Raw genomic sequence first — 26,584 nt, forward strand, 5'->3', positions numbered from 1 at the left:
CCCCCAACAGTAAAACCCACCACCCAACCAACCCCCCAAAATAAAAAACCTATTTCTAAAAAAACCTATGCTACCCATTGCCCTAATTCGAATTAGCCAATAGAATGAGAGCTGCTTATGCAAGGGACGCTATCTTGAATCGCGTCCCTTGAATTGAAGATTCAGTGTGACCGTATAAAGAGGATGCTCCGCGCCGGACGTCTTCAGGATGTACCTGCTCCACGCCTCTGGGATCAAGATAGAAGATGCCGCCTGGATGAAGATTGAAGAGGCCGCCTGGATGAAGACTTCTCGCCGCTTGAATCAGGAAATAGCCGACGGGATGAAGATTGAAGAGGCCGCCTGGATGAAGACTTTGTTGGGATGAAGATCGTTGAAGCGGGACTTCAAAAACTGTAAGTGGATCGTCAGGGGTTAGTGTTAGGCCTTTTTTAAGGGTTTTTTGGTTTGTTTTTTTTTTATTAGGGGCTGGGCTTGTAAATGAGTGAAATGCCCTTTTAAGGGCAAAGCCCATACAAATGTTTCAGGGCAATGGGCAGCTTAGCTTTTTTAGATATTTTTTTGTGGGTTTGGGGGGGTGGGGGTTTGTAATGTTAGTGGGTATTTGTATTTTTTTTTTCACTAAAAGAGCTGATATCTTTTAAGGGCCATTAATAATTTATTCTAGATTAAGTTTTTTTATTTTGTTGTGTTTTTTTATGGGTATTAGAATATAAATATTTTTTTTATTTTTGATAATTTGTAATTTTGTGTAATGTATATTTTTAGTGGCTGTTTTTTTTTTTTTTTTAAGCAAAATAGCTGTTTATCTCAGGATAATGCCCTACAAAATGCCCTTATAAGCTACGTAGTTAGTAAATAGTTAATAACTATTTACTAACTAGTCTACCTTGTTAAAATAAATACAAATTTACCTGTGAAATAAAAATAAAACCTAAGTTATCTACAATATAACTTTTAGTTATATTGTAGTTAGCTTAGGTTTTATTTCACAGGTAAGTATTTAGTTTTAAATGGGTATTATTTAGTTAATAATGGTAAATTTAATTTAGATCTATTTTAATTATGTTAAAGTTTGGGGGTGTTAGGGTTAGGTTTAGGGGTAGGGTTAGGTTTAGGGGTAGGTGTAGGGATAAATAGTTTAATTTAGGTTGTTGCAAAGTTAGGGACTGGCAGTTTAGGGGTTAATAGGTTTATTTAGTTAATAATTGTAATTTAAATTTAGCTATATTTTAATTATGTTAAAGTTAGGGGGTGTTAGGGTTAGGGTTATGTTAGGGCTAGGGTTACGTTAGAGTTAGGTTTAGGGGTTAATATAGTTTAATTTAGGTTGTGATGTGGGGGGCTGGCAGTTTAGGGGTTGATAGGTTTATTTAGTGGTAGTGATGTGGAAGGCCAGAGGTTTAGGGGTTAATAAATTTATTTAGTTGCTGCGATGTTGGGGAGCAGCAGAATAGGGGTTAATAACTTTAATATAGTTGCAGCAATGTTGGGGTGTGGCGGAATAGGGGTTAATAACTTTAGTATAGTGGCAGTGACATTGGGAGTGGCAGATTAGGGGTTAATAGTATTATTTAGGTGGCGGATATCGGGAGCAGCAGATAAGGGGTTAATAACATTATTTAGGTGGCGGCGATGTCGGGGGCAGCAGATTAGGGGCCAATAACATTATGTAAGTGGCGGCGATGTCAGGGGCGGCAGATTAGGGGTGTTTAGACTCAGGGTTTATGTTAGGGTGTTTGAACTGTATTTTCTTTTTCTACATAGACATCAATGGGGCTGCGTTACGGAGCTTTTGTTTCCTCAATCATAGGTCTTAGGCTTTTGTTTAGCCGGGTCTCCCCATTGATGTCTATGGGGAAAGCGTGCACGAACACATCAAAACACTGCTTGTATTTGGGTGCGGTATGGAGCTTAAAATCTCCATATCGCACACGCAAGCCGGGTTTGTTTTTTTTTAAACTTGTAATGGCAGCGCTATAGGGGGTTAAATAACGCCAATTTTGTGGTGTTCTTTATTTTCCCTATAGCGCTCAAAACTCGTAATCTAGGTGATAGTAATTCAGGGGTTTTCTTTCTTTGTGTGTTATTTTCAGAAATATTTCTAGTTGTGTTTTTCCATTTAAGGTGGTTTTGTGTTGCTGGATGGAGAGACATTTGAGGTGAAGGGAAACTGGGAGGCAGAGGGCAATTTAGCAAAATTTGGCTGTGATTTCTGGTACCAGCCACGGCATAATGTCATGATCAGCTCTGAATTCGGTTCCCCCAAAGTCTTTTTGAAGGGGTTTAATATGGAAGATGTTGCAGCAGGTAAGAAAGTCGACTGAAGGTTATCAAACTCCCAAAACGATTGTTCAATCTGCTGCTACAAGATGTCTTTACTTATAGGTCACTATGGACATAGTTTGAATGTGTGGGATTGGACCAAGCATACTCTTATACAGACACTGGACTTGGGGCAAGATGGACTGATGCCACTGGAGATCAAATTCCTCCATAATCCAGATGAAGAACAAGGCTTTGTTGGTTGTGCCCTAAGCAGCTCTGTTTTCCACTTCTACAAAGGCAAGGTGAGGGCAAAGCTGTGTATGCTGTTAGGAGGTAAAGTAGAATTGGAAAAAATAATTTTGAGTTTTGCAAAAATATCCTGACTAGTCTTTTATTTGTCTTAGGACAAAAATATCTGAGTACAACCAAATAAAAATTCAGTTACTAGGAAAAAAAAAGAATATGGCATAGTAACAAATTAATACAATAATACTTTTATTGATTACATTTATTAAAAATGAGGCCTATGTACTAATAGAATTTTTTTTAGGTATGGTTGAGTAACAAAATTACCAGTCCTTGAGAATACTGTGTCCAAAACCTATAGTAACAATTACAGGCTACTATTTTCAAAGGCTGTGCTCCAACCAGCCGGTTTTACTGGTCAATAACTAGATACTTGGCATCAGGAAAGAGAGTTGGAGCCAGGACATTAATGTAGACAAGTAAAGTATTCAATTGCACTACCAGCTACCAAGCCAGGTTTATTTCATGTCATATAGCTCATATCTGTCTCCTGTGTGTGTCCCATGTCTGTATAACCATGTGCTAGTTGCATGTGCTAAAAAGGGACTTTCTACAAAAATAACACAAGAAAATAAGGCTTGTGATTACATTTATAATAAAAAAAAAAGGTTTTCAGGACATTATTGATGTTAACGTATCAGTAAAACATGGCCAGATTAAATATTGAAGGCAGGTTTTTAAATGTAATCAGTAATATCTGTTTATGGTGTGTGCAGTTTATAATGTTGAATAATTTAATAAAATATTTAAAAATGTCTACACAATTAATTGCAAGTATAAACAGACATAGGTGATCATGTGTTCAATGTGTACAAGTATTATGATTTGAAGGTGTGATTTGAGTTGTACTTTTAATTTTTATTATCAGGAAACACTGTAGTTTAGCATGAGCAAAAACCTTAACATGAAAAGCAGTGCAATGTGTTTTCTTATGGCATGACGCCTTTCCACTACTATACCACCCAAATCATTTATTTATTACAAATGAAGGGCACCAGGTCTTCTAGTGTGGAGTGTGTGACCTTTCCATACTTCCCTGACCTCTGATTGTGAGAAATATGTCAATCAAATATGAGCTGACATATTTTGTGCTGTGCGGCACTTAATCATAGGATAGCTCCACACAAACATAGCACACCTTTTATGAGTGATTGTAGCCAATCACAGTTCTAAACACAAAGGTTCCCTTGGAAACAACAAACAGGTATATGTGCACTATACATGTGTTACAAATATATGTAAAAAATCAATTCACATAAAAATGAAAGATATAAAACTACATCTCTGCTTAAAGGTTTTACAGGTACATATATTATATCAAATTCTGATGGTGTCAGGATCATCATCCTATTCCTCCTTAAAAATTAATTCCAATCATCCCTCACTACCACCTTAACTAAATTACCCACAAACCACTAAGTGCATCTGTAGATGAACTCTCTAGAATCCGTATTCCAGAAGATTTGGAAGAGCTATATTCTGTCTCTGTCACCTTAGATAGGAGAATTACAGAACGGAAATTAGAGAAACTCACTGCCAGCTCATCTTCATCTAGAGGTTCTTCTCCTGTATACAAAGATGTTGAACATCCCATGGATATTAGTTTCCTACTTAGGCCTCTCTCCCCTCACGAAAAAAACAAAAGACGCTCTCTAAATTTGTCTATGTACTGCGCCGCCAGCAACCACATCACTAAGGAGTGCCCTACCCTGTCAACAGAAATCTGGTAAGAAAACCCCACTCTCTCTCTCTCTCTACAGTAAATCAACACCTACCTCTTACATCATGTTATCTTTGACTTTACAGTGGGACCAGTACAGAGTGAACACCGAAGCCATAATTGACACGGATGCCAGCGACAATTTCATTGATTTTGATTTGGTTAAAAATAATGAAATTCCTTTTTGTTTGAAATGCATGCCAGTGCCTCTGAAAGTTATTGATGGTTCCCAACTTACATCAGGCCCAGTTACCCAACAAACAGTCCCACTTCTGGTTTCCCCTACCAAAGGTCATACAGTGTCATAACTGCCTAAGTTCTTTGCCTTATCCTTTGTATAGCTGTGTCTTTTCACACTTACATAACTCCTCCCCAACAAGCAGTTTAAATTTCCCTCCTACTCATACCAAATTGCTTGATTGTTGAATCCAGCTTCTCACCCTCTAACCTCCTTGCAACCTTTGAGACAGACGCTGCTCACCTCTCTAACAAACACAGGACCGGAACCGGCAAGCGGTGACGTCACACGCCATCGCACACGCTGCAATTTCCCCAAACTCTGCAGGGGAACTTCGCTCTGTCCGGACAGACCTCACCCATTACTATTACTAGTAAGTCTCAAAAGCGCTTCCTTCATACTCATACCGCAGTAACTTACGAATATTCAGTAATTACTCCTGACATGTCTCAGAATCTTAGTTAGGTTTCCTTCATATTAAAACGCTCAATTCTACCTATATTCTTAATTGTTCAGTCTCAATACCTAACTACTACCTAAATCTCATTAGCTCTATTTGTTGCCTTAAAGTTGTACACTATGTCTGCTGCCAATTATGATTAGATATGGTCTGTCTAAAACTTTAACTTGCAATTGCATGTTGTTAAATGTGGGAACCAGTTTGTCAATACTGAGTGGGGCTATACGCTCTGAGGTCTCAGCCATTGTCACACCTATCCTTATAATAAAAGTGAACCGTATCTAATGATTCTGAACCTTGCTGCCTTCCCTCACTTACACAGAATCACTGATACTTTCACAACACTCCTAAGCCTGCAGTTGTGGTCCTAAAAATTCCCTCTCTCCTTTACAGGGGTGAGATTATCTTCCACAGGCTGACATACAGAGACACTGCCATTTGATATCATATCTTCACCTATCTTTCCTATCATTCTGGGTATTACCAGGTTGCGCTTACATCACCCTACTTTACACTGGGATAACCTCACAATTACTCTAGCATCTCATTAATGTTAAAACACTTGTTTTCCTACCTCAAACATATTACAGGTTTCTCACACCCTAGTACCTACACAATATCACAATTTCCTAGATGTTTTCGATAAAAAAGAGGCAGAAACCTTACCCCCACATCGCCATTATGATTGCCCTATTGATCTTTTACCAGGTGCCTCTATACCATATGGCCATATTTACCCCCTATCAAAACTTGAGTTGGATCACCTTAAGCAATACATTAGTGATAACCTAAAGAAGGGCTTTATCAGACCATCTACCTCACCAGCTGGTGCAGGTATATTTATTGTAAAAAACAAGGATGGTTCCCTCAGACCTATAATAGATTATAGGCAATTAAATAAATGTACCAAGAAAAACAGGTACTCTCTTCCTCTCATACCCGAGCTGATTAAGAGTTTCCGTGGCGCAAAAGTTTTCACTAAACTTGACCTGCAAGGAGCCTTTAACCGTGTTAGAATAAGAGCCAGTGACGAATGGCTGACTGCATTCAGGACCCGTTATGGCCTGTACGAGTATACATTTATGCCATTCGGCTTGTGTAATGCACTGGCTACATTTCAAAATTTTATTAACAAAATTTTTTGTGATGTCCTTGATACCTTTTTGGTTGTGTACTTAGATGATATCCGGATTTACTCTAGTAACCAGTTAGACCATATTAACCATGTTAGACTTGTGCTCTCCAGACTACGTACACACCACCTCTATGCAAAATTAGAGAAATGCTCTTTCAACTCTCCTGACATTTCCTTTTTAGGGTATCACATTAACCATTTAAGTATTGGTATGGAACCTAATAAAATTTCAGCTTTTACAGACTGGCCAGTGCTTTCCTCAAAAAAGGAGGTCCAGCATTTTTTGGGTTTCGCCAATTTTTACAGGAGGTTCATTCCTCACTTTGCCAACATCTGCAAGCCATTAACTGATTTAACGAAACTCCATAGTTCCTTCAATTGTTCTGCACATTGCCAGTGTGCTTTTAACCAACTCAAACAAATTTTTGTCACTGCACCCATCCTACAAATACCAGATACTTTATGCCAGTTTGTTCTCGAGGTAGATGCCTCAGACTATGCAATAGCCTTAGTGCTGTCCCAGAGATCCTCTTTGAAAGACCCCCTACATCCTGCTGCATATTTTTCAAGGCTCATGACTCCATCTTAGATGAATTATCCAGTTGGGGAAAAGGAGTTGCTTACCATCAAAAGCTCCTTTGATCAGTGGAGACATTTACTGGAGGGGGCTTTACTCCCCATAGTGATTCTTACTGATCACAAAAATCTCCAATACATCTAAACTAACCGTACTTTATCAGCGCAACAATTCTGATGGAGCCTTTACTTCTCCCTGTTTGATTTTGTGATCACCTATCCTCCTGGTAACCTCTAAACCCTGCAACAATGTAGCGTGAAGCACAGCACTCACTGCACAGCCAGGAACAGGTTCACCAAACCCAGTGTTGATACAAAGAAACCAAATTGTTCCAGCTGGTGCAAAAAAAAAAGACTTTTATTGTGCAAACAGGGATCACAAAGCAACGTTTCAGGCCCAAACTTGGCCCTTTCTCAAGCTCTCTCTAAACCCTCTCACCAATGACCAGTCGGTTTGTTAGTTCCATAACCAATTGGAAACCAACCAAGGTCCAGTGTCTCCATGGACTTTATAGTTGACCTACCCAACTCCCAAGGCTATACAGGAGTTTTTTGCATTGTAGATTTCTTTTAAAAAGTGGCTCACTTTTTACCAACCAAAACTGTACCGTTTGCTCAACAAACTACTGACCTATTTCTTAGAGAAATAGTTCGGCTACATGGTTTGTCTAAAACAGTTCTTAGTGACAGGGGATCCCAGTTTACCTCCAGGTTCTGGAGATCCTTATGTAAAGCACTCAACATCCATCAAGCTCTGACTACTGCGTATCATCCGCAGACCAATGGCCAATGCGAAAGGACTAATCAATGGTTGATACAATATTTGCGTTCTTATTGCTCACACCAACAGGATACCTGGTCTTCCTTCCTATCCCTAGCGGAATTCGCATACAATAACTCCACAAATACCAGTACAGGGTTCTCGTCATTCTACATTAATTATGGTTACCATCCTCATTTTCATCCTCTACATCAAGCCGACTCCAATAACCCTCAAGTCACAGATCTTGTTAATGAAATCAACCAGACCTTCTCCCTCATACAAGACAACTTGAGACATGCACAAGCTTCTCAAAAGAGATACTACAACCTACAGCATAGATCCCATCCCAAATATAAGGTTGGACAGATGGTATGGCTTTCAACAAAGAACTTGAAACTGTACACATCTTGCAGGAAACTTACTAAACATTTCATCGGACCTTTCCCCGTAACCACCGTTCTGAACCCTGTCACTGTCACGTTACAGTTGCCTCCCACTTTCCGCATTCATCCAACTTTTCATGTTTCCCTAGTCAAACCCTGTTCAGCTTCTGCAGAAGTACAGGCTTCTTCCCAAGATATTCCTTTGCCGGACACTGATTATGAGGTGGACAGTATTTTGGATTCCAGACGCTTCTGTGGACAGCTCCAATACCTCATACATTGGACCGGTTATGATTCATCATTGGGCTCTTGGGAACCCGCATCTAACCTCTCTGTCTCTTGTCTTGTCTCACAGTTCCATAACCATCATCCAGATAGACCTGGTTCATGAAACCTCTCTGTGGTTTCTTTGTGGGGGGAGTATGTCAGGATCATCTTCATATTCCTCTTATAACTTCATTACAATCATCCCTCACTACCACCTTAACTAATTTACTCTCAAACCACTAAGTGCATCTGTATAAATCCTACCAGCTGTCGTTTCTCCTTGCTGGTTTATTGAAGTTTGTTGTCTCCAATAGTTTGCTAGCCTATTCCAGTCTGGATTTGTTAACTCCTTTTTGCTAATCTAGCTACCTTGTGTTTTAACTTTAGATCCTATCTACAGCAGTCTCCGCTCTACACTCCTGGGTCGTGACCTCATCAGACACAGCCACATCTGCTCAGCGTACCTGCAGCTTTCACATCACGCTGTGAGAATTTCCAGACAGAACACTTCAGGTTTGCACTGCTCTCCAGGGACAGCAGTTCAGAGCCTAATCAGCATAACTAGCCTGCTCCACTGACCCAGCTCCCTATCCTGCTCGGGAGGTCATGAGTAAAACACATATTGATACATGTGTTAATTCTTCCAGTTAAGATTCTGCCGTTGCTCCTGTTAAGTGATGCTGTTATTATAAGATTCTTATTCTCAGTGACTACAGCCGTTTTCCTTACTGTGTTAATATTTTCCTCTTTACCATTACTTTGTAACTTGCTGCCTTTAGCCAGCTTTGTTCATGCACTTCTGATGCATGTAATAAGCTTGTTTTAGGCTATATCAAGCCGAGTAGTAACTTCCTATATACTTGGTAGTAGATATTGTTAACCACTTGTCACATATACCAAGATATACTTCAGTTGATAGTGTTCCTTGTTCACAAGTTCGTGTTGTCCTTACAAATGGTTAGCCTCAAAATAACCCAAATTAAACAATCTTAAACAATCTTAGACAATCTTAAATAACCTCCACACAAAATCAACATGATTGTCGTTCTGTGGATTAATATTACATATGCATGTAAGCTTCTAATAGTTACTTTCTAATTGTATATACATCCAATTATATGTTTACCTATGTACTGTCAAAGTCTAGATCACGCCCAAATACAATTTAATAGTGACCTGAAACAATTTATACTGGTATACTGTTGGTAACAAATAAAAGGGAAAAGAAGAACCCCAAAGTCATCTATATGTCACACCAAGCACTTGATCAAATCAATACCAAGAAGCCAGTTTTTTCAGACTGAGAAGAAACACTAACTCAGATGAGTTATTTGATCTTCAAGCAAACAAACTAATAAATAGATTAAGTGCTAAGGGGTATGACTTACCAATATTACAACAAACATTGGATGATGTTAAAAGCAGCTCATCATCAATTCTAATATACATGGTCGTGTACCAAAAAAATGCACATTTAATAAGGAAACAATAGTTTTTTCAACAGAATTTTCATTACAGCCTGATGAGTTGTGTAATAGCAATAAAAAGAATTTGCTCATCTTGAAGGGAGATGAGGTGCTGTAAGATGTGGTAGACAAAGTCAAATTTGTTTCTAAAAAGGCGCCTACCTTGGCTAACAGGCTTTCCCCAAGTATGATTAACAGTAGTTCAAGAAGAGTAGAGAGTAATTGGTTATCTAAAAGGGTATTTTCAAGTGCCTATCCAGGAATTGTGCCACTTGTAAAGTAATTTCATCAGGTGTTGATTTTAAGAGCTTCACAACGAATGAAAAATTTAGAATTGAACATTATGCTAATTGAAGCACAAGTTTTGTTATTTATCTTTTAAAATCTGTGCTTTGTATGAACAATACGTAGGACAAATGACACGTTGCCTATGGTCAAGGATAGGTGAGCATAAAAGAGACATTAAGAACTATAATAAAGATTCTAGTGTAGAACAGCATTTCAACTGTTTTTACTTTACAAATGAGTCTAAATTTATTATTAGAGTCATTGACATATCGAGAAAGCCACTTAGAGGTGGTAATAGATATAAGATCCTGTCTAGGGGGTGGAGCTTGGCCGCACAGGCAGATGGCAGCTTGATACACTAGCTCCTAGGCCCCACTGCCCAAACAAGATAAAAAAAAGTTACTTGGCCATTACAAAAAGTGAACGGGGGCTCACTGATCAACTCCAGCACAAACGGAGAGGGAGCCTGCAGAGAAGTATAGCTGCATGAGCGTAGCGCACACAGCCGACAGCAACGGACACAGCACCCACGTGGCGTTCCGACACAGCCACACAGTGCGGTAAGGAAATCTAGCAATCCTAGGACAAAAACAGAATTTATGCTTACCTGATAAATTACTTTCTCCAACGGTGTGTCCGGTCCACGGCGTCATCCTTACTTGTGGGATATTCTCTTCCCCAACAGGAAATGGCAAAGAGTCCCAGCAAAGCTGGTCACATGATCCCTCCTAGGCTCCGCCCACCCCAGTCATTCGACCGACGGACAGGAGGAAATATATATAGGAGAAACCATATGATACCGTGGTGACTGTAGTTAGAGAAAATAATTCATCAGACCTGATTAAAAAACCAGGGCGGGCCGTGGACCGGACACACCGTTGGAGAAAGTAATTTATCAGGTAAGCATAAATTCTGTTTTCTCCAACATTGGTGTGTCCGGTCCACGGCGTCATCCTTACTTGTGGGAACCAATACCAAAGCTTTAGGACACGGATGAAGGGAGGGAGCAAATCAGGTCACCTAAACGGAAGGAACCACAGCTTGCAAAACCTTTCTCCCAAAAATAGCCTCCGAAGAAGCAAAAGTATCAAATTTGTAAAATTTGGCAAAAGTGTGCAGTGAAGACCAAGTCGCTGCCTTACATATCTGGTCAACAGAAGCCTCGTTCTTGAAGGCCCATGTGGAAGCCACAGCCCTAGTGGAGTGAGCTGTGATTCTTTCAGGAGGCTGCCGTCCGGCAGTCTCATAAGCCAATCGGATGATGCTTTTAAGCCAAAAGGAAAGAGAGGTAGAAGTCGCTTTTTGACCTCTCCTTTTACCAGAATAAACAACAAACAAGGAAGATGTTTGTCTGAAATCTTTAGTAGGCTCTAAATAGAACTTTAGAGCACGGACAACGTCCAAATTGTGTAACAAACGTTCCTACTTTGAAACTGGATTCGGACACAAAGAAGGTACAACTATCTCCTGGTTAATATTTTTGTTAGAAACAACTTTAGGAAGAAAACCAGGCTTAGTACGCAAAACCACCTTATCTGCATGGAACACCAGATAAGGAGGAGAACACTGCAGAGCAGATAACTCTGAAACTCTTCTAGCAGAAGAAATTGCAACCAAAAACAAAACTTTCCAAGATAGTAACTTAATATCTATGGAATGTAAGGGTTCAAATGGAACCCCTTGAAGAACTGAAAGAACTAGATTTAGACTCCAGGGAGGAGTCAAAGGTCTGTAAACAGGCTTGATCCTAACCAGAGCCTGAACAAATGCTTGAACATCTGGCACAGCTGCCAGTCTTTTGTGTAGTAAGACAGATAAAGCAGAGATCTGTCCCTTTAGGGAACTTGCAGATAATCCTTTCTCCAAACCTTCTTGAAGAAAGGAGAGAATCTTAGGAATTTTTATCTTATTCCATGGGAATTCTTTGGATTCACACCAACAGATATATTTTTTCCATATTTTATGGTAAATTCTTCTAGTTACAGGTTTTCTGGCCTGAACCAGAGTATCTATCACCGAATCTGAAAACCCACGCTTTGATAGAATCAAGCGTTCAATCTCCAAGCCGTCAGTTGGAGGGAGACCAGATTTGGGTGTTCGAATGGACCTTGAACAAGAAGGTCCTGTCTCAAAGGTAGCTTCCATGGTGGAGCCGATGACATATTCACCAGGTCTGCATACCAAGTCCTGCGTGGCCACGCAGGAGCTATCAAGATCACCAAGGCCCTCTCCTGATTGATCCTGGCTACCAGCCTGGGAATGAGAGGAAACGGTGGGAATACGTAAGCTAGGTTGAAAATCCAAGGTGCTACTAGTGCATCTACTAGAGTCGCCTTGGGATCCCTGGATCTGGACCCGTAGCAAGGAACCTTGAAGTTCTGACGAGACGCCATCAGATCCATGTCTGGAATGCCCCATAATTGAGTTATTTGGGCAAAGATTTCCGGATGGAGTTCCCACTCCCCCGGATGAAATGTCTGACGACTCCGCTTCCCAATTTTCCACTCCTGGGATGTGGATCGCAGACAAGTGGCAGGAGTGATCCTCCGCCCATTTAATTATTTTGGTCACTTCTTTCATCGCCAGGGAACTCTTTGTTCCCCCTTGATGATTGATATAAGCAACAGTCGTCATGTTGTCTGATTGGAACCTTATGAATTTGGCCTTTTCTAGTTGAGGCCAAGCTCTGAGAGCATTGAATATCGCTCTCAGTTCCAGAATGTTTATCGGGAGAAGAGACTCTTCCCGAGACCATAGACCCTGAGCTTTCAGGGATTCCCAGACCACACCCCAGCCCACTAGACTGGCGTCGTCGTGACAATGACCCACTCTGGCCTGCGGAAGCTCATTCCCTGGGACAGATGGACCAGGGTCAGCCACCAACGGAGTGAATCTCTGGTCTTTTGATCTACTTGAATCATTGGAGACAAGTCTGTATAATCCCCATTCCACTGTTTGAGCATGCACAGTTGTAATGGTCTTAGATGAATTCGTGCAAAAGGAACTATGTCCATTGTTGCAACCATCAATCCTATTACTTCCATGCACTGCGCTATGGAAGGACGAGGAACAGAATGAAGCACTTGACAAGAGCTTAGAAGTTTTGATTTTCTGACCTCTGTCAGAAAAATCCTCATTTCTAAGGAATCTCTTATTGTTCCCAAGAAGGGAACTCTTGTTGACGGGGACAGAGAACTCTTTTCTTTGTTCACCTTCCATCCGTGAGATGTGAGAAAGGCTAGAACGATGTCCGTATGAGCCTTTGCCCTTGACAGGGACGACGCTTGTATTAGAATGTCGTCCAAGTAAGGTACTACAGCAATGCCCCTTGGTCTTAGAACCGCTAGAAGGGACCCTAGCACCTTTGTGAAAATCCTTGGAGCAGTGGCTAATCTGAATGGAAGAGCCACAAACTGGTAATGTTTGTCCAGAAAAGCGAACCTTAGGAACTGATGATGTTCCTTGTGGATAGGGATATGTAGGTACGCATCCTTTAGATCCACGGTAGTCATAAATTGACTTTCCTGGATGGTGGGTAGAATCGTTCGAATAGTTTCCATTTTGAACGATGGTACCCTGAGAAATTTGTTTAGGATCTTCAAATCCAAAATTGGTCTGAACGTTCCCTCTTTTTTGGGAACTACGAACAGATTGGAAAAAAATCCCATTCCTTGTTCCTTTATTGGAACTGGGTGTATCACTCCTATCTTTAACAGGTCTTCTACACAATCTAAGAATGCCTGTCTCTTTATTTGGTTTGAGGATAAGTGAGACTTGTGGAACCTTCCCCTTGGGGGTAGTTCCTTGAATTCCAGGAGACAACCTTGAGAAACTATTTCTAGCGCCCAAGGATCCTGAACATCTCTTGCCCAAGCCTGAGCAAAGAGAGAGAGTCTGCCCCCCACCAGATCCGGTCCCGGATCGGGGGCTACTCCTTCATGCTGTCTTGTTAGCAGTGGCAGGCTTCTTGGCCTGCTTACCTTTGTTCCAGCCTTGCATTGGTTTCCAGGCTGGTTTGGGTTGTGAGGCATTACCCTCTTGTATAGAGGATGCAGAATTAGAGGCTGGTCCATTTCTGCGAAAGGGACAAAAATTAGGCTTATTTTTAGCCTTAAAAGACCTATCCTGTGGAAGGGCGTGGCCCTTTCCGCCAGTGATGTCTGAAATAATCTCTTTCAAATCAGGTCCAAATAAAGTTTTACCTTTGAAAGGAATGTTAAGTAATTTTGTCTTGGATGACACATCCGCTGACCAAGACTTTAGCCAAAGCGATCTGTGCGCCACAATAGCAAACCCTGAATTTTTCGCCGCTAATTTTGCTAATTGCAAAGCGACATCTAAAATAAAAGAGTTAGCCAATTTAAGTGCGTGAACTCTGTCCATAACCTCCTCATATGGAGTTTCTCTACTGAGCAACTTTTCTAGTTCCTCGAACCAGAACCACGCTGCCGTAGTGACAGGAACAATGCATGAAATTGGTTGTAGAAGGTAGCCTTGCTGTACAAAAATCTTTTTAAGCAAACCTTCCAATTTTTTATCCATAGGATCTTTGAAAGCACAACTATCTTCGATAGGAATAGTAGTGCGTTTGTTGAGAGTAGAAACTGCCCCCTCGACCTTGGGGACTGTCTGCCATAAGTCCTTTCTGGGGTCGACCATAGGAAATAATTTCTTAAATATAGGGGGAGGAACAAAAGGTATGCCAGGCTTTTCCCACTCTTTATTTACTATGTCCGCCACCCGCTTGGGTATAGGAAAAGCATTGGGGGGCACCGGAACCTCTAGGAACCTGTCCATCTTACATAATTTCTCTTGAATGACCAAATTGTCACAATCATCCAGAGTAGATAACACCTCCTTAAGCAGTGCGCGGAGATGTTCTAATTTAACTTTAAATGTCACAACATCAGGTTCAGCTTGATGAGAAATTTTTCCTGAATCTGAAATTTCTCCCTCAGACAAAACCTCCCTCATGGCCCCTTCAGATTGGTGTGAGGGTATGACAGAACAATTATCATCAGCGTCCTCTTGCTCTTCAGTGTTTAAAACAGAGCAATCGTGCTTTCTCTGATAAGTAGGCATTTTGGATAAAAGATTTGCTATGGAGTTATCCATTACAGCCGTTAATTGTTGCATGGTAATAAGTATTGGCGCACTAGATGTACTAGGGGCCTCCTGCATGGGCAAAACTGGTGTAGACACAGTAGGAGATGATGTAGTATCATGTTTACTCCCCTCATTTGAGGAATCATCTTGGGCAATATCATTATTTGTGGCAGTACTGTCCTTACTTTGTTTGGACGCTATGGCACAATTATCAAATAAATTTAAATGGGGAGACACATTGGCTTTCATACATATAGAACATAGCTTATCTGAAGGTATAGACATGTTAAACAGGCTTAAACTTGTCAACAATGCACAAAAAACGTTTTAAAATAAAACCGTTACTTTCACTTTAAATTTCAAACAGAAAACACTTTATTACTGAATATGTGAAAAAGTATGAAGGAATTGTTCAAAAATTACCAAATTTTCACCACAGTGTCTTAAAGCCTTAAAAGTATTGCACACCAAATTTCAGAGCTTTAACCCTTAAAATAACGGAACCGGAGCCGTTTTTCAATTTAACCCCTATACAGTCCCAGATACAGTCTTTGCTAAGAGCCAACCAAACCCTGAGGGGAATACGATACCAAATGACGCCTTCTAAAAGCTTTTTCAGAGATTCTTAGATCCACACACATGCATCTGCATGCCCTGTTCTCAAAAAACAACTGCGCATTAATGGCGTGAAAATGAGGCTCAGTCTATGACTAGAAAGGCCCCCTGACTGAAAAAGGTGTCCAATACAGTGCCTGCCGTTTTATAAACGTTCCCCAAGATTATAAATGTCAATTGTTAGCCTAAATTTGAATAATATGCACAAATAAAGCAATCGATTTAGCCCATAAAAATGTCTACCAGTTTTTTAGCCCATAATAAGCCCTTTATTCTGTTTGTTTTTGACTAAGAAAATGGCTTACCGGTCCCCATGAGGGGAAATGACAGCCTTCCAGCATTACACAGTCTTGTTAGAAATATGGCTAGTCATACCTTAAGCAGAAAAGTCTGCTAACTGTTTCCCCCAACTGAAGTTACTTCATCTCAACAGTCCTATGTGGAAACAGCAACCGATTTTAGTTACTGTCTGCTAAAATCATCTTCCTCTTACAAACAGAAATCTTCATCCTTTTCTGTTTCAGAGTAAATAGTACATACCAGCACTATTTTAAAATAACAAACACTTGATAGAAGAATAAAAACTACATTTAAACACCAAAAAACTCTTAACCATCTCCGTGGAGATGTTGCCTGTGCAACGGCAAAGAGAATGACTGGGGTGGGCGGAGCCTAGGAGGGATCATGTGACCAGCTTTGCTGGGACTCTTTGCCATTTCCTGTTGGGGAAGAGAATATCCCACAAGTAAGGATGACGCCGTGGACCGGACACACCAATGTTGGAGAAATAGGAGGTGAGAGGGGGCTCCGCAACGGAAATTAAAGTGGAGGTGGAGTGGAGGAGGGCATAGGACATTGAGTGCGGCGGCCGCATTAAATAACACTACCGGACCCTTCTCTGCTATACGGAGCAGTAATAAAAGGGCACAGCAGGCCACACAGAAGCAGTGATCCGCTGGAGCGGTATACACGGAGGGCAAGGTCCCACACAGAGAGTGATTACAGAAAGAGAGGTGAGTGGTCTCCGGTTGTATACCTTAACTGCAGTGGGGGAAAAATGATAAGAAAAATAGGCTAGGTGCGCTATAGAAGGGCTTATTGTAAACTAGCCTCCCTCAACCATACAGACTAGTAGCAAGCTGCAGATAGGGATTACATTGCTACAGAAGGCTGCTTGTCACTAAAAGCACAACTCTAAGGGTCCTAAAAACCATTAGTGAAGGAACCACTAGCAGATATACAGACAGAGATACATGTTGTGCAGCACCTCTATAAGGATAATATACCTCCTATCTGTCTGTGCACACACAGGTTCCAGAACTTTAGCACTATACAGCAGTCAGTGTGCATTTTAGGCACAAAAGCAATTACAGCATCTCCTGCACGAATAATTTTGTGTGTCATACGTGCAGGCTCGCTGTTATAACTTTACCCAAGTGTTTATGGCAACTACTTGTCCATTACTACGCTATTGGCTGTGGTCATGCCTGGCCACAGATTGAATAGACCAGACAAAAACAACAAGTCCAAATCTATTCATCAATATCTAAAAGCTCAAGATATGTCCTCTACAAACACAGAAATGGAGAAAACAACAGCTCAGGAAACTGTGGCACCACAAAAGTTACCAACAGAACCAGGAAACAGTACCCCACTAACCAAGGATGATCTCAGAACCCTGTGTACAAAGGAGGATATAAAAGAAATCATTTGAGAAGTCAAGGGCTGGTATGGTGAGCTTAAAAAAGATTTGTCAAAAGTTACTAGCAGGGTTTCAACATTGGAGGAAAATCATAATACCACCTTTAAGGATATACAGCATATCTCAAGGGTAGCTTATGAGCAGGAGGAGACCATTCATCATTTGCTAGAAAGGGTTGAAGACCTTGATAACAGGGGTAGGCATAACAACCTACGTATACGGGGTGTTCCTGAATCAGTGCAACAGAATGCCATAGAAGGATGCCTCCAGGATCTGTTAAGAACCCTTAAAGGTACAAATGATTCCCCGGATGTCTGCATTGAGAGAGTGCATAGAGCTTTGCGTGCAAAGCCACCACCAAAAGCTCCACCCAGAGACATAATCTTAAAATTACTTAACCACAAGGATCGAGAGGAAATTCTACGCCATGCCAGGCAGAAACAGAAATTCACTCATGCAGGCAACCATATACAGATTTTTGCGGATCTTTGTCCGACAACGCTACAGAAGAGAAGGGAACTCCACTTTGTTACATCGATACTAAGAGAGCAGAAGATTCCTTATCGGTGGGGATTTCCCGTCAGCATCATCGCTACCAAGGATAGCATTACAGCTGTTTATAAAACTCTGGATGATCTCCCCCGCTTCAATAAGACTCTACAACTAAACATCAAACACCTAGAAGAAGACGGGCCCTATACGAAAGACAAAGTACATCTAGACAGGCCTAGCACTGCAGTGTCACAAATGGAGCAGTCCCAGCAAGGATGCAAACAACAGACATAGCAGACACTTGACATTGGACTGTCTAACCTGGACTGCCTACTTGAACTTGCCTTTGTAATTTAAGGTTGTATATAAACCTTTATTTAAAATATGTTTTGAAATATGTTTGGGGGTGGGGATACTACCCTTAGAATTGAATTCACTGTTATAATATTTGAAATATTTGTTGTTGAATAACTTCTTGCAGTAATAGTTCAAAATACCATTATTAACTTCTAATTTGTAAGAAACTGAGCACTGGATATTGTTTTGTTGATTATACTATTAAAAGAAGCATAGTGCTGAACGCAGGGCATACACCAAGACATTGGGATAGATAAATTACACTAGAATACCAGACAACAGTCAGGGAAATGAACATTATCAGAGCAAGAACATATATCTACACCAGCTAAGTCTAGAGTAATCAAAACTGAAAAGATGTCAAACATGCACTCACTTACAATCACAACAGTGAACATAAATGGCTTAAATAGTCAGGAAAAGAGATCTATGGTTTTCAGAGACCTATACAAAAACACGGGCGACATCCTGCTTATACAGGAAACACATTTTAAGAGAGGCAAAGAGCCAAGAATACTATCAAATATAGGAACATATGCTTGGCCTTGGGTACATCCAAAAAAGGTGGCGTTGGCATCTTATTTAAAAACTCGGTCCAATTTCAACCCACGTACATAGAAAAAGACAAAAATGGAAAATACATAATTTTAGTGGGCCTCTTATTTAACAGACTAGTCACCACAGCAAATATATATCTGCCAAACAAAGACCAGCATTATATATTTAAAACAATATTTCATTCATTGCAGCTCCACACCAAGGGGACACTGTTCTTGGGAGGGGATTTCAACCTACCATTGGATCCGCGGGTAGACACATCTACTGGGTCCACTAGCACATCCAAACGAGTGATCAAGATTGTTAGGAGCTATATACACCAACTGAAGCTACATGATGTATGGAGAGCAATGAACACATCAGAGACTACACGTTTTATTCAAACCCACATAACACGTTTATCAGAATAGACTACATACTCTTGGATCAACTAGGGTTATCTTTGATTACAGATTCTAAGATTCTACCCATCACATGGGCGGACCACGCCCCAGTACTATGTGTAGTGGAATGGCCAGACATGCCACAGAAAACATATACATGGAGATTAGATGAACATATGCTGGGAAACCCCCTAACTAAACAAGCTATAGATAGGACACTAGATAACTATTTTTTTTTTATCAAAATTTTTTTATTGAGACAATTAAACAAGAAACAGTACATAGCCTTCAAATGATGCAGAACAAGATCATTTGTAAGTGTAAACACAATACATAAGGAGGCGTTGTAATAGTTTGAGTGAATACAAACATATATATATATATATGGTGAGAGCAAAAAAGAAGGCATGAAGGAGGTCTCTTTTCTGAAAGTGGTCTATATAAGGAAATATCACAAGGAGCTGTGTCTGCTGTTAACTGCATTATGGAGTAGTATCTTTCTGTCTTGGGAACAGCGGGACCTGGGGGAAGCAGCGAAAATATGGGGGTAAAAGGAAGGAAAAGGGGAGGGAGGGGAAAGGGAACACAGAGGAAGGGAGAGAAAAAAAAAAAGGGGGGGGGGAGGGGGAAGAAGGGGTAGCTCTAGGGGAGGGGGATCTAGAGGTTAGTATCCCAGGCTGGGAATTTGGAAATCCAAGGGAACCAGATCTCATGGAAAGAGTCAACCCTATCAAGGACTTTATATGAATATTGTTCCATTTGTCCCACATAGTGGAGAGTGGATATAATCTGGGAAAGAGCTGGTGGGCTTTCCTCTTTCCAGGCTTTGGCTAGGGCGAGTTTTGTGGCCATAAGGACGTATATTGTGAGGGCTTCCTCGGGGGGGGGGGGTGAGGTTGGGAATCTGCATGTGTAGGAGGGCCACTTCTGGAGTGAATGGGGGAGTGAGGCCAAGTGAATGGAGGAGAACGTATACTTTCTTCCATAACAGCTGGATCACTTTGCAGGACCACCATATGTGTAGTGTCATACCACTAGCTCTGCATTTCATCCAGCATTCAGGGGATTGCGACTGGTAGATCGTATGTAGGACAACTGGGACAAGGTGCCAGCGAACTAGGACTTTGTAATATAGTTCCCAAAGAGTGGCACAGTGGAGGAGTTTTTTAGTGGTCATAATTCTGGAGTGCCAAACATCCAGCTGTGCAGTGAACCCTATTTCTTTTTCCCAAGCATGGTGTTGTGATATTTTGTGGTTGGGTTGTGAGTTGGTGAGGAAGTTGTAGTAGAAGGATAAGAGGTGTTTAAGATCATGGGCTCCCAGCCAAGCCTTCTCCCAGAGTGTCATGGGTCGGAGAGCCTGTTTGGGGTAACCCCAGGTGCGTAGGCGGGTACTCAAACGAAAACCCTCAAAGGTTAGTCTAGGTGGAAGTTGAAATTTAGTACATACGGCAGGGAGTGAGAGCCAAGTATCATTTTCATAAAAGTCTGATACAGGAGTGTTTGTAATTGTGGCCTCAGGTCATAGTGAGAGTCTGGTAGACAGTGTAGTGCAGCGGAGATTGTGAGCATAGGGGAAGGGTGAGGGGAGATATCTAGGTTATGTCTTATCTGGTCCCAGAATTGTAATGCGTGTTTGAAGATAGGATGCAGGCTGTCAATTTCTCGTCTGTGATGGGTAGGGATCCACAGGAGATCAGGGAGGGTTACACTAGTGGGCAGTAGTGAGGACTCTAAGATATACCAGCTCAATTGTCTTTTGGGATTATTCCAGTGGAGGACGTGTGACAGCCTATCTGCGTTATGGTATGAGATTATATTCGGTAGGGCCAAGCTGCCTTGTGAGATCGGTTTTTCTAAGGTGCGTCCCGAGGTTCTGGGCCTACGGTCTCTCCACACGTAGGAGGTGATCAGGCTTTGGAGTCTGTTGAGAAGCAGTCTAGGGATGTTATAAGGAATGGCTCTAAGGAGGTAAGTGATCTTGGGGAGGAAAGACATCTTGACCGCAGCAATGCGTCCGGTCCACAAGATCTCCCGTAACTCCCCAGACTCGAGGATCTTTTTAAAGTCTGATAGTCTATCAGTGAAATTCAGAGCTATCGTGGTGGAAGGGTTTGGGGAGAGATGGGCTCCCAAAATCTTAAGAGAAGTAGTGTTCCACTGGAAGTGGTGTGACATCTGCATGGGAGCAAGGTCATTAATAGGGATATTTACAGGGAGAGCTTCGGTTTTGCCGATATTGAGCTTGTAGAAGCTCAAGTCGCTAAATTTCTTTAGGTTGATAAATACTGCAAGAAGGGAGTCTTTGGGAGATGTTAAAAAAAGGGTGATGTCATCTGCGTAGAGGGAGATTTTATGGATGTAAGGCCCGATGGTAAGGCCTCTAACAAGGCCTCTAACATGGGGGTCACGCCGAATAGATTGGGCTAGGGGTTCTATTGCCAAAGCAAACAGGAGGGGAGATAGAGGGCAACCCTGTCTGGTACCGTTGGCTATGGAAAATTTGGAAGATTGGAACCCAGCTCCTTGAACGATGGCCGAGGGGTGGTTGTAGAGGGCCTTTACTGCAGATATAAAGGCTGGAGGGAATTGAAGAGCATTCATGGTTTCCCATAAATAGTCCCACCTGACCCTGTCGAACGCCTTCTCAGCGCCGAGCGACAGGGCCAGGAAGGGAACGTCTCCTTGAGCTGCGACGTTGAGGATGCCTAGTATTCGCCTGGATGCATCTGAGCCCTCCCTATTTGGGATAAAGCCAACCTGGTCATTCGCTATGAGGGGGGGGATAATTTTTGAGATCCTGTTGGCCAGAAGCTTGGCATATATCTTAGTATCAAGATTAATCAAGGATATAGGGTGATAACTGCTGCATAGGTCAGGTGGCTTGCCTGGTTTCAAAATTGTGATTATCACGGCTTCTAGAAACTCTGCTTTGAAGGAGGCTCCTGAGAATATCTCTTGGAAGAATCTGCAGAGAATGGGGGTAATCTGAGGAAGGAAGGCTTTGTAAAATCTGGCCGTGAAGCCATCTGGGCCAGGGGCTTTTCCTAATTTTAAAATCTGAACAATTTTCGATATTTCCTCCATTGTTATCGGAGTTGTTAGGGAGGGGGCATCCTCAAGGGACAGGGAGGGAAGAGAAAGAGAGTTAAGGAAGGTTGCAATGTCTTCTAAACGGCATGCTGGAGATTTCAGGTTTGCTTCAATATTATATAGACTGAGATAGTATTGTCTGAAGGTGTTCCCTATGTCTGCGGGAGCATAGACAGGTGCCCCTGAGGAGGTTTGCATGGACAATATTCTAGCTTGGGCTGTTCTGTGTTTGCGTTTAGAGGCTAATAGTGTGGAGGCTTTATTGCTGTGGTGATAATATCTCTTTTAAAATTTTTCTAACATGGTTTGTGTTTTTTTAAGTTCTAAGGCTTGAATTTGTTTCGATACTTTGGCTATTTCATTATTAATGGTGGGAGAATAAGCGTGAGAGAGATCAGTTTTTAGATTACGGAGTTGTATATTTAAGGAGGATAGGGTGGCTTTGGCTTTCGAGCGGGCCTCAGATTCTGCCTGTATGAGGTGACCCCTCATCACTGCCTTTAGTGTGGCCCAAATATTTTGAGCAGTAGTCTGGTTATTATCGTTGAGGGTGATAAATTCGTCTAACTTGTTCTGAAGGGTTGTTTTAAGGAGAGAGTTTGTAACTGTCCAGTCTTGAATGAGCCACAACCGAGGGGAGGATTTAACATGTGGGCCTAAATGTAAATGTAGAGAGTCACGATCAGACCAGGAAACAGGAGTAATGAATACGGAGTGAACATTGTCCAGTAATTTTGCGTCGGTGAAGAAGTAGTCAATACGTGTTTGAGATTTGTGGGGGGAGGAATAGAAGGTAAATTCTCTGTCTTGAGGGTGTAGGGCTCACCAGACATCATATAACTCATATTGTGCCATCAGTAATTGGAAGGCTAGAGAGAGAGAATGGGTTGCCCTATCATTCCTAGAGAGTGGGGGTCCTGTTCTGTTTAGTTTTATGTCCCAGATAAAATTACAGTCCCCTTGCTTAATTGTTTCTACAATCTTGAGGAGAGCTCTGAGGAATTTTACTTGTTTAACATTCGGGGCGTAGACATTGAGGAGGGTGACTAAACGTGTGTTCAGTTTACATATGGCAACAATAAATCTCGCCTGGGGGTCAAATTCTAGGTAGATTGGTTCGTATGTGACATTTTTACCTATGTAAATAGCAACTCCCCTGGACTTGGAGGAGAACGAGGCTTCTAGGAGTACAGGGAAATGTCTGGACGTGCGGGGGGCCCTGGGGACAGGCATCCAATGAGTCTCCTGTATAAAGGCAATGTCTATGTGTTGTTTGCGCAAGAAAGTGAGTAGTAACCTGCATTTGGTTGGAGAATTCAATCCCTGCGCATTAAGGGTGAGTAAGTGGAGCCCTTCCATGGTGTCTCGGGGTTAGTAGAGAGAAGAAAAAAAAATAAAATAAAAATAAAAAAATAAAAGGGGAAGAGGGGGGAGGGAAGAGTGGAGAGAAGTAGGTGAGTGGAGCAACAAGGTTTGGTCTGTTATAAATGTCTAGGGGAAAATAGGGTGAGCTAGGAGATGGCGAGGAGGTGTATGTAGGGTGCAGACACAGCTATGTGTAGAGTTCTTTGCTTTCTTAAATACAGTACTTGTGGGGGGGAGGAGGAGGCGGTCCAGAGCCACTTTGGTTAAAAGGAGTAAGGGGTGGAGGGTTGGAGGATAGGGGGGTAAGTTGTCAGAAGGAGGAGATATGTGATGTGGCGTAGTATATAGGTATGGGAGGGGGTAAGTAGGGTGGGGGGGCGGAGCCTAGGGTGAATAACCTACAGTAGGTTAGAGTGTAGGTGGGTATTAGAGCTTGCTAGAAACGGAGATAGGGAGGATGGAGAAATAAGACTAAGTAAGGAGATGTGAGGGGACAGGAATTCTGAATAGGAGGAGGGGATGAGGTCTGGTGGGAGTGGTTGAGCAGGGGACTAAGGGAGTGAAGATATTAAATAAGTTGTGGAGTGGGGAGGTGCTGGGTAAAGCACCCCCCCAGTTTGTTAAGTAGTAGGAGAAAAGGACAGGAGGAACTAATTATGGGACCACAGCTGACGTTATAGTCGGAATAGGTGTGTGGGCTTTTGGGGAGGAAAGGAGGGGACCTGTATAGGTTAAAGGAGGGAGAGGATGGGAATGTATATACATCAAGGATAACAAGGACTAGGCATCGAATATCTAACCTTTGAGACATAAGTTTTTAAGAAATATGAGTAGGATCCTGGAACGGGAGATAGGCCAGAAACAGATGTCAAACTGGAACATTTGTAAGGCAATTAAGGACAAACATAGTGGTTAACATCATTTACATAGTAGGAAGGCTAATAGGGTATTCTGGAATAACTTTAGTGGAACAAAAAAAAAAGAGTGCACAATAATGAATAAGACATAAATTCCCTTTCGAGGCTAAATACATTAAGGTGTATGGGTGTAGACATAAAGGCATAAACATATCTAAGAAAATTGTCGGCTTAATGCATAAATTCTAATGAGTCCAAAGGGCTATAGGAGTTCTTAGCGTAAGATAGTAGGACAATTCACAGAAGAACAATACCTATTGAGCAATATAACTAAAACAGTGAAAAGCAGAACTGTAAACAGATGACCATATAGCCATGAGCTAGAGTAGGGTAAGATGGGTACCCGTGTGTGAGCTCCAGGCTTACCTGTCCAGAGGTCATGCGATGAAGAAGTCTTATTCACGGGGGTAGAGGAACATGGAGTGAGAAGAGAGTAAGATTTGTACCCGTGTGTACACTCCGTTCCTTAATATGAGCTTCCATCAATTTATGCAGTAACTCTCGGTCTAGAGAGTGTTCCTGATGGGGGTGGAGGCCAGTGGAAGTGGAGGGTGGAAGAAGTTACATCAGGACTGTTCTGAATCTAAAGGTGGGGGAAGTGGAGTGCGTGAGCACCACTCTGGGGCTGAGATGTTAAGGTCTCCCGTTCTTCCTCCGTGGATAGGGAGAGGGTCAGGAGTCTCCATGGGTTCCAGGGTGTTTAAGAACTTCATGCCCTGATCCACAGATTAGATCATGTAGGAGCAGTCTTGATGTTGTACTTAGATCTTTACGGGGAATCCCCATCGGTATTTGATCTTGCGCTGTCTCAGCGCCAGAGTGAATTGGTGAAAGGTTCTCCTCTTGGCTAGTGTATGTGGGGACAGGTCCGGAAAGATCTGTAGGTTTTGGTAGGGTTCTTTGAGAGGTTTATTGACAAAAGAGGCTCTCATGATTCTTTCTTTGGTGGTATAGTAGTGTAGACGTAATATAACGTCCCTAGGAGTGTCCGCAGTAGAGTTATGGGGGCGTGTTGCCCTATGTGCTCTATCAAAGAGGAGGTCCTGTTCCGTCGTGGTATTTAGAAGAGCCTTAAATAAGGTGATCAGGTATGTCTGATGTTCAGATGAGGAGATATCCTCTGGAATGCCTCGAATCCTGAGGTTGTTCTGGCGGGATCTGTCCTCCGTGTCTGCCATTTTGGACTCCAGGTCCGAGATCTGTTCTGCCAGGGATTGGGAGTAGGACAGGAGGTTGGAGTGGTCAGTTGCTAAGTCTTCGTGCTTTCTTTCCAAGATCTCCATCCTCTCTCCAAGAGAAGAGATATCTTGTTTCAATTCGCTCACCGATTGGCGAAGTTCTTGTCTTAGCGATGCATAGTGAGTGTCCATCTTGTCCGTTAATATTTTGATGGATTCTAGGAAGGTAGATTGAGATAGTGCTGCTTTGTCTTTACGTGCACCCTCTAGTCTGGCATGTTCAGACGTTAGGGCTATTGAATCTCTGGAATCCTCTCCCGAAAGGTCTGGGTCTGAGAGATTTTTGCTGTGAAAATGGTCAGTCAGAGTCCTCTTGGGGTTGTCTTGATGTTTTGGCTTTCTTTTGACTGATTGCGCCATATTGAGAGGGGTCAGCGTTAGGGTTGTAAAGAATAGTATGGCGAGGCGCCCTCCTGTTGTAGTTGGTATCTGGGGGGGGTGCACAGCCCGCACCTCTAAAGCATGGCACCCTAGCCCTCCATCTCTCCTCTAAAAGCTTAAGACAGGAAAATCAGGGCTATAAGGGTTCACCCGGAAAAACAGATGTAGGCTGAGTGAACTGGTAGAGCGTCAGCAGTGGCCCCTCTCCAGGGAAAGTGCCACCTCTGGGCGGGTCCAGGAAAGGGAGGTGGGTATGACCCGCAACACTGAGTGGTTGCGGGAAATGGAGGAGAGGGGAACTCTTGTAAAACAAATCGGGGTGCTTCTGAGGGGTCTGCGCAATTTAGACACAGAAGTATGGTGTCCTAATTATCTCCTAGGCAGAGTGTAATGCAAATTTAATGGTGTTCTGTCCCAGTGAGGCTGAAAAAAAGAAGGAACAGGGTTCTGCAGCTGCTATGCGGTTTACTGTAATATGCAAGGAGTGCCAGGGATCATGCATGCATT

General features: G+C 42.1%; 1 protein-coding gene across 1 annotated transcript in view; it reads left to right on the forward strand.

The window, feature by feature from the left end:
* The window catches only part of LOC128650159 (methanethiol oxidase-like), a 123,009-nt gene that overhangs the window by 44,270 nt on the left and 52,155 nt on the right, over nucleotides 1-26,584 (forward strand). The window contains exons 6-7 of the mRNA XM_053703888.1: nucleotides 2,128-2,310; nucleotides 2,389-2,570. Coding sequence (XP_053559863.1) covers nucleotides 2,128-2,310; nucleotides 2,389-2,570 — 365 coding nt within the window. The remainder of the gene's footprint in view (nucleotides 1-2,127; nucleotides 2,311-2,388; nucleotides 2,571-26,584) is intronic.

The sequence above is a fragment of the Bombina bombina genome, chromosome 1 (genome assembly GCF_027579735.1).
Source record: "Bombina bombina isolate aBomBom1 chromosome 1, aBomBom1.pri, whole genome shotgun sequence".
NCBI classification, from domain to species: Eukaryota; Metazoa; Chordata; class Amphibia; order Anura; family Bombinatoridae; genus Bombina; species Bombina bombina.